Below are 14,526 nucleotides of genomic sequence, written 5' to 3'. Positions count from 1 at the left end.
CACTGGATATTCCTTGTTCCAAGGGTTCCCAGTCTCCATTGTAACCCACAAACGTTTTTGGTTACACTGCCAATTATCAAGCATCAATGAAATGCTAAAATGTTCACAAATAACAAACCTAATTAAAACTCTGGTCGCACTTGTGCGCGCAGTGATGAGCGGGCCCTCGCGTCCGTGCGCCTGTCGGGGAGGGCGGCCGGTCGTCCCGGCGTCAAGCAGACGCGCGCGAGTCCTGGGAAATGAGCCGTTTCTCCTTTCTATAATTTTCGCGTCCCAGACTCCCAGGTCCTCCGGCAGCAACCTGGAAACGGATGTCAGTGCGCCGTCTCGAAGGAAAACAAATGTCTCGATTATCGAGGAGGCTGTCTGGAGGAGCCGTAACCGAGGATACACTGATTTGGAGGAGAGAGGTGTGTCTCTAGAGGAGCTATAACCGAGGGTACACTGAAGTATTCTCCTGAGACGATTTCAGCCAACAGTGATGTTTAAAAGAGGTGTGACGCATGGCTGGACTTCTGTCAACGAAGCACAGCTCTGCAAACTGTTCCCGTTGTGATTATAAGTTATTTGAGATGATCAAATGTGCATCAGACTTTCTGCCCTTTACCGTTTGTTTACTCACTAATCACATGTCCCCTGGATGTTAGGTGATGTTACAGTGAGAACAGCTGCTGAGGTCAGTGCAGAAAGCAGAACAGTGTGTATAATATATATTGCTCAATAATAAATGTAACAGGCCTACATTTCACACTTTATTTGTAGGCTTTAGGAGATATCTACAAATAAACGTTAGGGTTAGGGAGTGTATAGGGGTCTGTTGTAATGAATATGTCGCCAGCAAAGGGTGTTGTTGGACTAACAGTGTGTGTGTGTGTTTGTGTGTCTGTTTGTTTGTTTTTGTGTGTGTGTGTGTGAGAGTTGATGTGCCAGGCAGACAGGCAGGCCTCAGTGGCTTATCTGACATATAATTGGTCAAAAATTGTACATTCTCCGTTAGCCTACGAGCTTCCCGTTTGAGCGAAGGACTATTCCTTCTCAATGTAGCATGACATTTGATATGCGCTGAAGTTGTCCTGGATTGGAATTGTTCCGATCATTCCCCTATGAGGAGTTTGCAGAAATGTGCTTAAAATGCATGAAAAACGCATATTTTTCAAAATGGCCGACTTTCTGGGGGGCGGGGCTAATGGAAGGCAATTTGAAATATGTGTGCAATTATAATAGCAATATGTATACAGCGTTTCGTGAATATTGGAAAAACTATACGTGAGTAGTTTGGAGTAATTTGGAGTAATTTGTGACATGTAAATCGTCAAAAATGGAAAGTTCTCCATTTGCTTACGAAGCCCTCGTTTGAGCGATCGACTATTCCTTCACAATTTAGCATCACATTGGATATGGGCTGAACTTGTCCTGGATTGGAATTTTTCCGATCATTCCCCTAGGAGGAGTCCGCAGAAATGTGCTTAAAATGGCTGAAAAACGCACATATTTCAAAATGGCCGACTTCCTGGGGGGCGGGGCTTATGGAAGGCAATTTGAAATATGTGTGCAATCATAATAAACAAAACAAAAATTGAAATTTAAGTGAATATTTCACTGTTTTGAACATTATGCTAATTTAGAAGAAGACAAATGTAGGCGGAGCTTAGGGTTCCAAGAGGATTATTTGTAGAGCAGGTCCACCCGGATATGTGTGCAACATTTCAGGTCATTCGGAGTTACGGTGCGACTTTGTAAATTTATTCCGAAATGGGTTTTTCATAGGTGGCGCTAGCGAGCACGTTGGACAATTTGAACTCATTGACTCCAGAATAATGTATTTTTCACCAGTCCTGGCGTCCATGCAAAATTATACAACTTTGTCAGCGTCCTAAAGGTCTCAAAAACAAGAAACGCTGGCAGAAAAATAATAATCCCACCAATAACAATAGGTGCCTCGCACTTCGTGCTAGGACGCCGTCGGGTCCTAGCACTCCGTACTCGGGCCCTAATTAAGCCCCTCATGCTCCCCAGAGGGTGATACTCTTTGATTTAGGCTAATATGAGTTAACTCCTGGAGCCACCTTCATCACAACAATGACCCAAAAATATACTTTATTTCAAAATATAGCCGGAGCTATGAAGACTGCTGAAAGCGCAGTTTCTTTAGAGAATGGACAACTTTAGTTGTTTTAGAAAATGTAGTAAAATCAACAATATGTTTATTGATGTATTCCGTGTACTGCATTCTAAATGAACACTGTGGCTGCTACCTTTACTTGCTACATGATGTTGTATTATACATTTCTAATTTTGCTGTGCTGTTGTTTCTGTCAACACACACATTTTAAATGTAAAAAATTACATGTGTAAATGTTAACTCTGTATCTTGGGAAAGCCACTCAAAAATGTTTGGATTCTGTCATCAAGTTTGCCCTCGATCCTGTTATCATGTTGTGTTACAGTAAGCTTATGGATTGATCTGTTAATGTGAAGATGCATTTCCCAGTAGTCCTCTGATTCAGCTTCTCACCACTGCAGGGTGTTTAGCTTTATCCAGGCTGCTAATGCTGAAGCAACGGCTCCCCCCCTCCAGTCAGATATCTGTCGTTGTCACTGACCAGGGAAATACCACTGCTTGTGACGCAGAAATGCTGCCAGTGGCTTTGAATAATACCATCCTTTATTTACTTGCTTTTATACACTAACAGATGGTAATATTATGATAGCATCTATAATAACTTATACACATTTAATAAATGGTTTACCACTATAAATAAGTGTAAACAAACGTGTGCATATTTACTAACATGACTATAGTTGCCAATGTTTAAACTTAATAACAGGTTCGGTGTTACTAAAATGTGTTGAATAGACTACATTACACTTTGTATTTAGTTATTTTAGATTTCATTTAAATTATGACATATATGATAAACAATGACTGTATCATACAGTTTATTTGGTGAATATTTATCTTTATCATTTCTTAGCTACAGTACTATTTTGAACGTTGTGTCCAGAGCTTTTGACCCGTATACAGTATGTGACATTTGGCCTGGAGTAGCCACCCTGTCAGAAAGATAATTCGATCAATTTAAGATTTTAAATTATTCTGTGGCTTTAAACGAGTGCTAAGGGATTAACACTGATTCATTTCCCTCATCTCTCTCCCTTCCCCTTCTCCCCCTAATCCTCCCCTTCATCCAGGTTGACCCATGACATCAGCCTGGATGAATTTGAAGATGACGACCTGTCGGAGATTACAGAGATCACGGACGAGTGCGGGGTGAGCCTAAACTTCAATGGCCCGGATATAAAGGTGAGCTGCCTCCATAACGAGATATTTCTCACAAGGTTTTATTACATAGGCTACACTTTTCAAGCAATCATGTAACTATCACCTTTATTTGTAATGGTTTTTTAGACTTCCAGCTTCATCTATCCTAGTCTCAAGGGAGGAAGCTGTTTCAAATCAGCGCTGAGGGTTGAGTAAAGTGTTTTTCAGCCAGTGTTTCTGGATTGATCTTGGCTTTCAGTGTCCATACACAGATATTAGCATAGATCACAAAGAGCACTAGGTGGGGGAAAGTGCCAGTGTTGCAGTATTAATAAATCTAGTAAGCCCATTTGACTATGATTCAAACATGCTGTAGTGGCCGTGCCATGATTTTTGCTATAATGTTGAAGTGGTTGCACTATGAAAAATGGCTTACAAACATTGATTGTTAAAATTGAGTGCAGCAGCAAGATGTGCAAACGTTGGCAAGGTTTGGCGTCATTGCTCTTTATCATTGCAGCACAAAGTTTCTGCTTGTCTTGACTCATGTCACGTGAAGCTGAGATTAATATAGTGTCTGTGAAATATAAAACTAAATCCTATCACTGGTTTTTGCACCTACTGGACACAGTCAAAGGAACTCCTGTCCACAAAAAAAACGTTTTACTGATTTTTGTTTAAAGATAAGGAGCACTAGCTGACTCTGTACATAAGCCCCTATAAGTAAAAAAGGAAATACATAGTTGCTCTAGAGCAGGGATGGGCAACTTGGATGGTGGTGGGGGCCACATATTGTATTTACTGGCCACCAGGGGGCCGCAGATTCACTTGGAACTCACACACAAATTCCATGTATTGTATGTAATTATTAACAAATATACTAAGTCTGACATCTTCATTTACTTTTTACAATCTTTCAGGGAACATCCTCTAATAAGCTCACTAACAATATCAGTTCACATAAATGTTATTTAATTTGTACAAGTGGCATGTTTGTATTGAACAGGTTATTAAACAGTGGAATAAAACTATTTTAAACTATTGGACAGCACGGAAAATGTGTGCATTGAGATTAACCATTAAGATGACATAAACATGAAGTCATGAACACTAACACAGACATTAGTTGTCTAACTTGAACCTAAACACTTGTAGCCTGTCTCTGCTGACGCACAATAAGGGGAATGTCAATACAGGCACCTGTCAGCCCGCACTCTGCTGTTTCTCAGCGCCGCTCCCCCTCCCTCCTGCTGAAATTATGAATGAAAAGCATATAGTAATCATAGATAACACGGCAGGGTCCGTGACAGTTTGTTTTCATCTGATTTCATATAAACAAAGTCTTGGTTTTTAGAATATTAAACTTGTTTTGCCAAATTCAGATGATAAATGCAACTTTTGAAGGCATAATTACAAGAGGCAACTTAACGTCACAGCAGGCATAACAACAGCCAGTGTTTCTTGTGAGTGTTTCCCCGGGAAACAAACACAATACACACAAATGCGTCACAGATTATTTTGCGGTATTTGGCTGCCGAACGAAATCATGTACGCAGCTCGCGACATAACTAGGACTAGTGGACGGTATCAGTACTACAAGTAAAAAAAGAAAAGCCCGGGGGGGCCGCTGCCATTTGCCCATTTGCCCATCCCTGCTCTAGAGCATATTTTGTATAACAATTTTAACAGATTTGTTAATAGTTAAAAGACACTACTGAACAATACATTCCCAGAGTATCCACCTTATATGCTTATGCTCATTTTATAAAATTGTATGTGTCAGTCTGTGCTGAACAGCTGCTACATTCAGCTTCCTGCCAGCAGAGGAAAAAGCCCAGAGGCAGAGAGGCCTGATGATGGTGACAGAACCGCTCAGTAAAAATCTTGAGTCTGATCACATGTGATTGCCCCATTACATCCTAGTCATCTGAATAATTCACTTTGAGCCGTTAACTGTTTTCTCAGGTCCTCTGAAATGGGGCTGAAGTGGAGACTTTCCTTGTTCGGTGAATATAGTTTTAGGCCCACGAGCACCTACTAGTTTATCGGGATGGAAATAAGTGTGCCATTAATAAAAACTGGAGTGCTGAAGTGCCAATATACGAGAGGGGGGATGTGGAGAGGTAGAGAGGGAGAAAATAAGCAGAGGTACATGTATTATTCTGTCAGATCTCTCTGGCTCTGTTCCCAGTGAAACCTTCACCACCTCCTCCGCCTCCATTCAGCTCTGCTACAGTAACCAAGGCAACAGGAGGGTGGAGGGGCTTTTTTTCAGTGTCATTTTTACGAGTAGATGAGAGATTTTGTTGACTGGTATTTGATTGTTTTAGTGATGTAGTGACGTGACAGATGAGGAAGAGATATTACTGAGTGCTGGAAATATCTCGAGGTTTAAAATCCATGTATTTCTTCTTTCTCTGCTTTGCTTTGTCTTCCTATCCAGGGGGCTAATTATAGCCTAGATTACTGAATGTGGGAGCTCTCTGCAGGGGGTAAACACTGTACTGTATATTTATTTAGATTACTCATCCACCTGCAGCGGAATCAAAGAGATCAGAATCCAGAATTACTCCTTGACTTGCAAACACGAGACACTGCTCAGCGACATCAACAACAATAAACCACACGTGTCATTGAGTGTCTCAGAACATAACACTAACTGATTGGCTTCGGGGTATAAGAAGGGTGTATAAGGACATTTCAGCTTAAGGTATTTTGTAGGGAAAGAGCAGGCTCTGCTGGTTGATCTCAATAACGTACCCCCCCCTACTATCATATGTCAGTATTATTGTATTCTTTTGTCTGTTCATCAAATGCAGATTGCGTTCTGTGTTTGTTTTGTTACCCATCACAAAGAGAATATCTTTGTATTATGCCAATACTATGCCATTGCTATCCATCAAGCTTTAAACAAACACTTTTGCAAACAGCAGTTGGTGTTTTACTGGAGGCAATTGTGAATCAGAGACATTGAACCAGAAATCAGAATGAACAGTTTTATCACCAAGTAGGTTTACAAAGCAAGGAATTAGATTTGTTGTGTATGTTGCATACATTAGGCGCGTTCTCACCGGAGTACTTTTCCCCGTACTTTTCCCCGTACTTTTCCCGTTTAGTTCCGTTAGTACCCCTTATGTTCACACCAAAAAGAGTACTTACTGTAGTGCCGGGAACTTTTACCCCCAATTTGTAGTGCCTGCTAGAGAGGTGGTACAAACAAATTACTAATTTCTATTGGCTGGGCGAATTGCAAACCACGCCCCGCAAAACTCTGAAAAGTTTTGTGAAGCCGCCATTGTATTTGTGGCATTAGCATTATTAGCATTAGCATTAGCCCAGCGCACCAATGGAGAGAGAATAACTTATGGCAACACAAAACAAAACATGGGAGCAGTGGAGTGATGAGGAGGTGTCGGCGTTCTGGCGATTTACTCGGAAGGCTTCACTGAAGCCAGTCCCCAACTCCGGGGACTTTGGGCGGCAGTATACGCCGTGAAGTTGTTTGCGGCCTGCCAGTAAACCCAAAGCAGAAGAAGACGAAGTGATGTCAGCGGCTCATTTGTACTTGGTGTGAAAGCGGCTATTAACACAGTAGGAGAAAAAACATTTGAAGAAAAGGACAAACAAATCTAACAATTATACTATACTATACTACTACTATACTATACTAACTATTTAAAACACTGATATAAAATTAAAAGTGTAGAAACATATGTACAGATAATCTAAATATACAGTTAAATAAAACTCAATACTTGGTAAATACTATGACACATTTGCAGTATTGGGATGTTAAGTGGAAAGCTGTGCATATATTGTGTTACCTTGGTTGGTGATTGGCCAATGGTTACACAAGCCAAAATATCGTTATGACATCATAAAGTGGCCAAAATCTGATCAGCTCATTTTCAGACAGGTTTTATAGAAATGGATCAGGACAAAAAGTGAGCGAATCTTTTTTCCTGAAACTTTCAGAATCTCTTTAAACAGAGGGGACACATGTTTATGTGTCCCCTCTAAGACATGAAAAAGTGGATTTTGCATAATAGGTGACCTTTAATGTAAAGAATAGTGTTTATGAAGAGGGTAAGAGCCAGTGTCAGTGGGGGTCACGGGCCTTGTTAATGAGGATATTAGCAGATGGGAAGAACCTGTTCTTGTGGCTGGAGGTTCTGATGGAGTGCAGCCTCCTGCCAGCGGGGAGCAGCTCAAAGATCTTAGGCTTGTTTGAGATGAGCTGCGGCTCGCCTCGAAAGTAGACGAGAATAGCCGATTGCAGCCGGGGGAGTTCTCAAAAAGCTCGCCTGAAGTTGGACAGCTCGGAGTCGGCTTGAATCAATTTGCAATGGCGGGAATTGCGTTGGCGTTCTTCGTTGCAGATGAAGTGGATGCAATAGAAATCCCACAATTATTATATCACTACAAATGAATAACTCAAGTGGCTGTTCATTTTACAACAAATCAATACAAGGGGGGTTGAATCCTACATGTAAAAGACAGAACCACTACTTTTCAAAACTACTTCCGTCAGTGGTCTTGACCAGTTTGCATTTATAAAGAATGCACAAATGTGTATAATCGTTAATGTCAGATATGTACTAAGTAAATACATTTGTTCCTGCTCTAGATTAGATACAACTGTATTGTTATTGCACAGATTACAGGTACTGTCGTACTGAGACAACGAAATGCAGTTTAGCTTCTAACCAGGTGCAACAAGCAGTGAAGTGAAAAGTAATGTACACAATAGACAGAATAAAATATAGAATTAATTGAATGATGAATAAACAGTGAGGGGTATGAATACACTAGATATCAGCCTGTGAGCAGTATGAACAGTGTGTATGAATATGCTAAGATATATATAAAGTATGAAAACGGTAAGCAGTGCAAGCATAGTATAAAATATATAGATATTAATTTCATGATGATAAACATTGTGGAACAATGATGAAAAATGTGAATGGAAGTGGCGAGGTAAAACTGACAGAAAACAACAACACACTTTTGCCGAGCCAATTGGAGAGTTTCATCAGCAGCAGGTGGTGAAAACCACCAATGAGCGCTCAGCTCGAGATACCGGCGAGTCGTTTCCCATCAAGCATTTCGCTTCCGCAGCCTGTGGAGAGAAACTGCGCCACCTCGCTCTCAAGGCTGCCGGCGTCTTTGTCCCGCGAGATTTCAACGTCTCATGTAGGCGAGCCTCCAGAGCAAGTCGGACAACATGACTAACCATCATGCAACGCACTAGCAAGACGGCGATCGCAATTGCCCAGGTCTGCGTCGGTCTCGCTCATCTCAAACAAGCCTCTTGTGTCCAGTATGGGAGGGGTCGCACACAATCTTTCCTCCCCTCCTCTGGGTCCTTGAGGGATGGCAGATTGCAGCTGATCATCTTATCGGCAGAGCACTCACCTTCATCATTGAATATGCATATCAAAAAAGAAAGCATATCAAAAACTGATAATGAAATGTACTTGAGGGAAATTGTTTTAACTGGAAGAAAACCACATGAATTTGATTAATCGATTTTGATGTATGTTCGCCCACAGTAGCAGGGGAAAATGCCTCCAGGGATACCACTGGAAGTCTTGATGAGTCATTTTCAACATTTAAATGTGCATCAGACACATCTTGGAAATAGCATCTTTATGCTCATACAGACACCTCAGTGTTGAAGATAACGAGACGGGTGGCGCAGTGGTCTGTGCATCTGATCGATCAAGGGCGGTGCTGGGGAACTCCAGTTCGAAACCCGCTCCTGCTGCCACTGTGTCAGGCACTTCACCCGGATTTGCTCCTGTGGGTATTGTCATGTATGTACATGTATGATACTAATGTGTACTTGTAAAAAGCGCCTCGATGACTTTGAGGCGTGAAGATGGACGGTGTGGCGCAGTGCGCTGTGCAATGATCATCAGATCAAGGGGTGAAACCAGCCGCTGCTGCATCTGTAAAGCCGTTGTGTCCTTGGGCAAGACACTTCACCTGAACTTGCTCCTGTGGGTATTGTCCACAGTACATGACCATTGCATGTATGTGTAATGTGTATTTGTGAAGCGCTTTGAGCATCTGGAAAAGCGCTATAATAAATATAAGGAATTATTATTATAAGCCAGCAGGAGGAAGATGGAAACTCTGAAGGTCATGGTCACAATGACAGAGGTGTTTGGTGACACAATAGTCTGAAAGATACAATGACGCGAGGATTAAAGACCCGCATTGAGTCTCCAATTAGCTCAAGAAATGCTGGCTGAGAAAACTGTTGAACATAATGCTTAAAGCCAATTGCAGAATAATCTCAATGACTGTTTCATAAGCATTTAATCCCACCAGATGGAGGTTCTTGTTGCTGAAAACAAAATGAAAAGCAACAACAAATTACATCAGTGTTTATTTCCTTAATTGCTGCTATTTTCATTTAGTTTTTTTCTTCTGCTTAACCCTAACATAAGAATCCCTTCAACGTAAAGGTCTCATTTTCATATCTGCAACTACAAATAAACTGTACGCATATTCTAGTCCTACAGGTAATGTTGGACCGGGCGGCCACATTAAACTGTAGGGATCAGTTTTCAGCTAACAAGCTCACAGATAGCAAAAGTGTAACATCTGCATCTAAAGATTAACACATCTTGAGTTGGTCAAAAGCTAGAAGAAAAGTTGACATTGGACTAAAATTCACAGGTCGGCTGTATTTCTGAGTGTTTCTTTCTGTTAATGTCTTTTCACTTTTTCTTGCAAGACATGCATTACCCTCAGAGTGTTTAGAAATTGAAAATAATAGAATACTGAAGCTCTTTCTACTTCTGTTATATTTCAGATGGAATAGAGACCCAGCTTTATCCTTGCTTTCCATTCAAAGTTGCACAGTGTTTGTTAGCGGACCAACCACTTTATGAATGCATGAGCAGGTGGTTCTGCTGCAGGACATGTATAGGGGGTAGGGGGTTGTGAGCACTTTATGCAGAGCCCTCTCTATATGTATACAAACGCACAGAGTGGTGACTTCATCAGTGAGCTCATTACCCCAGGGGAATTTCAGGATACATTAATAATGGACGCTCACATTTTAGGAGCTTCACTCACTCCAGACAGGCGTGGTGTGTGTGTGTGTGTGTGTGTGTGTGTGTGTGTGTGTGTGTGTGTGTGTGTGTGTGTGTGTGTGTGTGTGTGTGTGTGTGTGTGTGTGTGTGTGTGTGTGTGTGTGTGTGTGTGTGTGTGTGTGTGTGTGTGTGTGTGTGTGTGTGTGTGTGTGTGTGTGTGTGTGTGTGTGTGTGTGTGTGTGTGTGTGTGTGTGTGTGTGTGTGTGTGTGTGTGTGTGTGTGTCCAGGGGTTTATATGGAGTTGTCATAGGGCATTTCCTAATTGACACAGACATAGTGTTTATTGTAAGGCTGAAGGTCGAACTGGGGTCTGATCACATTAGCAATTTCCTTTTGATGGAGTGTTTTATATGTATGTACAACAACATAGACTACGAAATAAACGACTGTATCATCACTTTCAAATGTGTTACTTACAGCTTTAGTGGCCTTTTTCAACAATGAAAATATATCTAAGAAAATACTATGAACCCCCACTTTATCCACAGGATTAATCCTTGAAAAATAAGGAATGATTTCAAAGATACCACATTCATAAAAAGACAACATTTAGCTCCAAAGACGATCACCCTCTGTAGTTTTTGTTTGTATCACTATTATCCCTGCCCCTGTTCTTCTGATGAAGCTTTTCCACAATCACGCAAAGAACCTCTTCCCAAAGAACAGGAACTTTCAAATCTGGATTCGGTAGAACGTAAAAATGTTGACTAACATCCATTATTAGTGGATAGTACTTATTTCCTACAGTCAAGGAACTACTTGGGCAGATATAGCAGTGCTAAACTCCATTGTCAGACACACACCATTGATGATGCAAACAGTTAAACTATAGGATTCATTCACAAAGTAAGCAAGCACTAGTTGCCTGTAGTGTCAATATAAGGCTATAGAGCATTTTTCCTAAAAAAAATCATAAAGATCTTTTAAGCATATCCTTATCCTCCTTATCCGTATGCTTATATCTATTAAAATAAAAGTCATGCTGTAGATTTTTCGGGCATTTTTCAATTACATTATTTTTCTTTTAAAACTCTAATATTTAACAATTATTAAAACATTGAAGTATTACAACAATTAATGACTAAGAAAAAGAAGAAAGAGAGGAAGAAAAGCACCAGGATTCCGTTTCACTTCTCAGACAAAGCAGTTGTATTTTGTTTAGTCTAATTGAATCATTGCAGCTCCTCAGATCTGGTGGGAACACATAGATGAATGCACTAAAGGGGCTTTCACTCCCTAGTTCAAATCCTCGTTGAACAGGCTCAATGTGTTGTTCATAGACTCTCAAAACAGAGAGAAAAATATGGATTTCCCTAATGTATCTGCACATGGCCATACTTACGAAGGGCTAATGTGGAGCAGCTGAAGTCCAGAACGAAACATTAAAGAGATGTGATGTTCCTCAGAGACATGACATGACAACATGCATTATCCAAACCGCTGTGGAGGAGAGTGCTTCCATGTATGTGTGCAGGGGGGAAACGATTTGATTAGCAGCCATTTGTCATGTGCACATGGCTGAATAAGTCATATGTCAGGGTGGGGTCGGAAAGAATGGGCAATAACATTAAGTGAGTGTAGAAACCCAGACATTACCACTATGCTGTATTTACTAAACAGATACTTATACTGGACTGCCTTATATTATCATATTGAAAACAGACACACTGACTACATTATTCCTTATTCATTTCTAAATGATAAAATGAATAGTTGACTGTAGTTTGAGAAATCAAACACATTCATTAATTACAATGCTTTTTACCCCAATGTTTACAGTTGTTTTTGCATTGATTACCGTGGTTCCTGGCCTGATTTATAGGTATTTTATTATTTACTCAGGTGACAGGAAAATGTAAACATAGAATAATTTGGATATTTATAGCACACAATATAAAGACATATACAACATAAATAAAAGATTGAAGTGTCTTAAAAAACCCGGTTTAGAAGCATGTAGAACATATGGTGGGTAGATGTTATAATGATTTTAAATTGTTAACAGGAATGCCATTACTCAAATATGAGGAAGAGGGGTCTTTTTGTGCATGGTAATCGTTTTTTCTTATATCAGCATATACATATTATATGGTTATATACTGTATAAGATTTTCACTTAATAACTTTGGGTATATTGTTTTCTAAATCCTTTTTGCAAATGTAGATGATTGATTGTATTTCAGTGTTATAAGTATTTAAGGAACTAGAAACAGTGCCACATCAACATTCATCGGTAGGCGCAGATCTCATTAACCCAGATAAGGAGAGGAAGGGAGCTAAACGAGCAGAGTGAGTTAGGAAGAGAGAGGCCAGCAAAACACTAACAAGAGGAGAAGGAGACCTATTTCCATGGCAACAGTGTTTCTCTCACCTACCCCATGTGTCAGAGCTGAAAATACATGCAATACAGTTGGCGCATGCACACCCGCTGCCCCATGGATACTGCCCACGTCATGATATCCACACATGGTAACAGCAGAGAGTAAGATCCATCATCAACACACACAGAAAGCAGAGGAGCCTGTGTGTCTCTGCGCCTGGGTATAGTTCACTGACATTCATGCATTTCAACGGACACCAACACCTTGTTTACTGGGAGCAATCAGTGTGATAAGCAGCAATATAATCCATTATTGTTTACATGGTTTGTAGTGCAGGGATTTTTATCTTTGTATAGGTTAGTAAGGGTTCATTTAAAGCTGTGCTGAATATTTGTTTTCATTGAATAAATGTGTGCCTTAAAAGGCAGTGGAACAATTTAAAAGCCCTTTTGATAGAATTGTAATGATTATAGATAAGCAAGCACTTAAAACAATGACATAAGCATTCATTTGGACTAATATTTGTGTCCACCTGATTTATTAAAGTCATGTTTTGACTTACTCGGTCTCCACAAACTCATATGGATCCAGCTGGCTCCACCATCTAGAGCCTAACACTTTCTGATTGTCTGTCTGTTGTTTAATACATAGGGCTTATCAAAAAAGAATTTCAATGCTTGCTACCGCTAGAGACTATGTTGAAGGGACAGGCGTTGAAATGTAATATTAGAATATCTACAGTTAACTTTCCCATAAAGTGATTTTTTTGAAAGAACAAAATGATAAGATTTATTTTTAATTTAAATATACTAAATAGATTATAATCCTTTAAAAGTTTATGTTGTTTATGATTCAGATATTTGATACTCAAACTGTCAAAATAATGCATATCACAGTATTTATTTATTGTTGTTTATTCAGATTTTCTCTACTTTTTTTTGCATCTGCTGCCCTTTTCAGTGTTATTATTGCATTACATTGCATTATCTTGTTATGTTTGGCCTGTTGGTGAGTGTTTCCCCCTTAATAGTGCTCTGATTGCACCAGAGCCCAGCATCACAGCAGCTTCAGGGCAGCTGCAGATCCTCAGCTCCTAAACGCCACTGAGCCCCTTGTCTCCTAGCAACAGGGGCTGGGGCTCTCTTAAAGGGGCCAGCCATATTTTGAGGTCATGGAACATTAGACGAAGAGTAGATCCCCCTGCATTAGCAGGTATCGATCTTCAGCAGGTGAAGAGATGGTGATAGAAGTGAACAAAAAACAATAAATAATGGCAAGGGAGTGGCTGCACTGTGAATACAGGCAATGAGACAGACAGGCAGTGGTGTGAAATACAAGGAGTAGAATGGATTTGCCTTGGTTATCTGACACATTTAAAGAATAAATGGTGTTCAGCACTTTGCATTGGCCATATAAATAGAACGAGTAAGCTAGTAAACGGTCACAGCTGTTCTCAATGGTAACAGCACACATGAAACTATAGGTTACTTACGTAACCCCAGTCTCAGAGTAACATTAAGTGAGATGTCTCACTATGGGATGCGCCTCATCGCGGAGCAAACAGAAGCATCAATCTCATTACGCCAATCCTGATTGGCTGGTGATCTTGACGTCAGCGTCAGGGGAAATCACCCCCTATAAGTAGCTTGCGCCACAACGCATGCGTCATTCAAAATAAGCACCTCTTCTCGCTTCACCATAGCAAGGAGGGCTGTCTGGTGAGACATCTCACTTCATGTTACTCTGAGAACTGGGGTTACGTAAGTTACCTATATTTCTCATTCATAACACTCCGTTCGATGTCTCACTATGGGATATTGTAGCTCCCGTATTGCCA

The 14,526-nt window shown here is 40.5% G+C and overlaps 1 protein-coding gene across 2 annotated transcripts in view; it reads left to right on the top strand.

Annotated features, from left to right (window-relative positions):
- Positions 1 to 14,526, top strand: part of LOC117443940 (C-Jun-amino-terminal kinase-interacting protein 1-like) — a 61,027-nt gene that overhangs the window by 12,703 nt on the left and 33,798 nt on the right. For both annotated transcript variants that reach the window (XM_034079727.2, XM_071206332.1), the window contains one exon: positions 3,193 to 3,304. In XM_034079727.2, the coding sequence (XP_033935618.1) occupies positions 3,193 to 3,304 (112 nt within the window). The remainder of the gene's footprint in view (positions 1 to 3,192; positions 3,305 to 14,526) is intronic.

Source organism: Pseudochaenichthys georgianus, chromosome 3, assembly GCF_902827115.2.
Source record: "Pseudochaenichthys georgianus chromosome 3, fPseGeo1.2, whole genome shotgun sequence".
Classification (NCBI taxonomy): domain Eukaryota; kingdom Metazoa; phylum Chordata; class Actinopteri; order Perciformes; family Channichthyidae; genus Pseudochaenichthys; species Pseudochaenichthys georgianus.
Note: the sequence above shows the minus strand (reverse complement) of the source record. Positions and strands in the feature narration are given on the sequence as shown.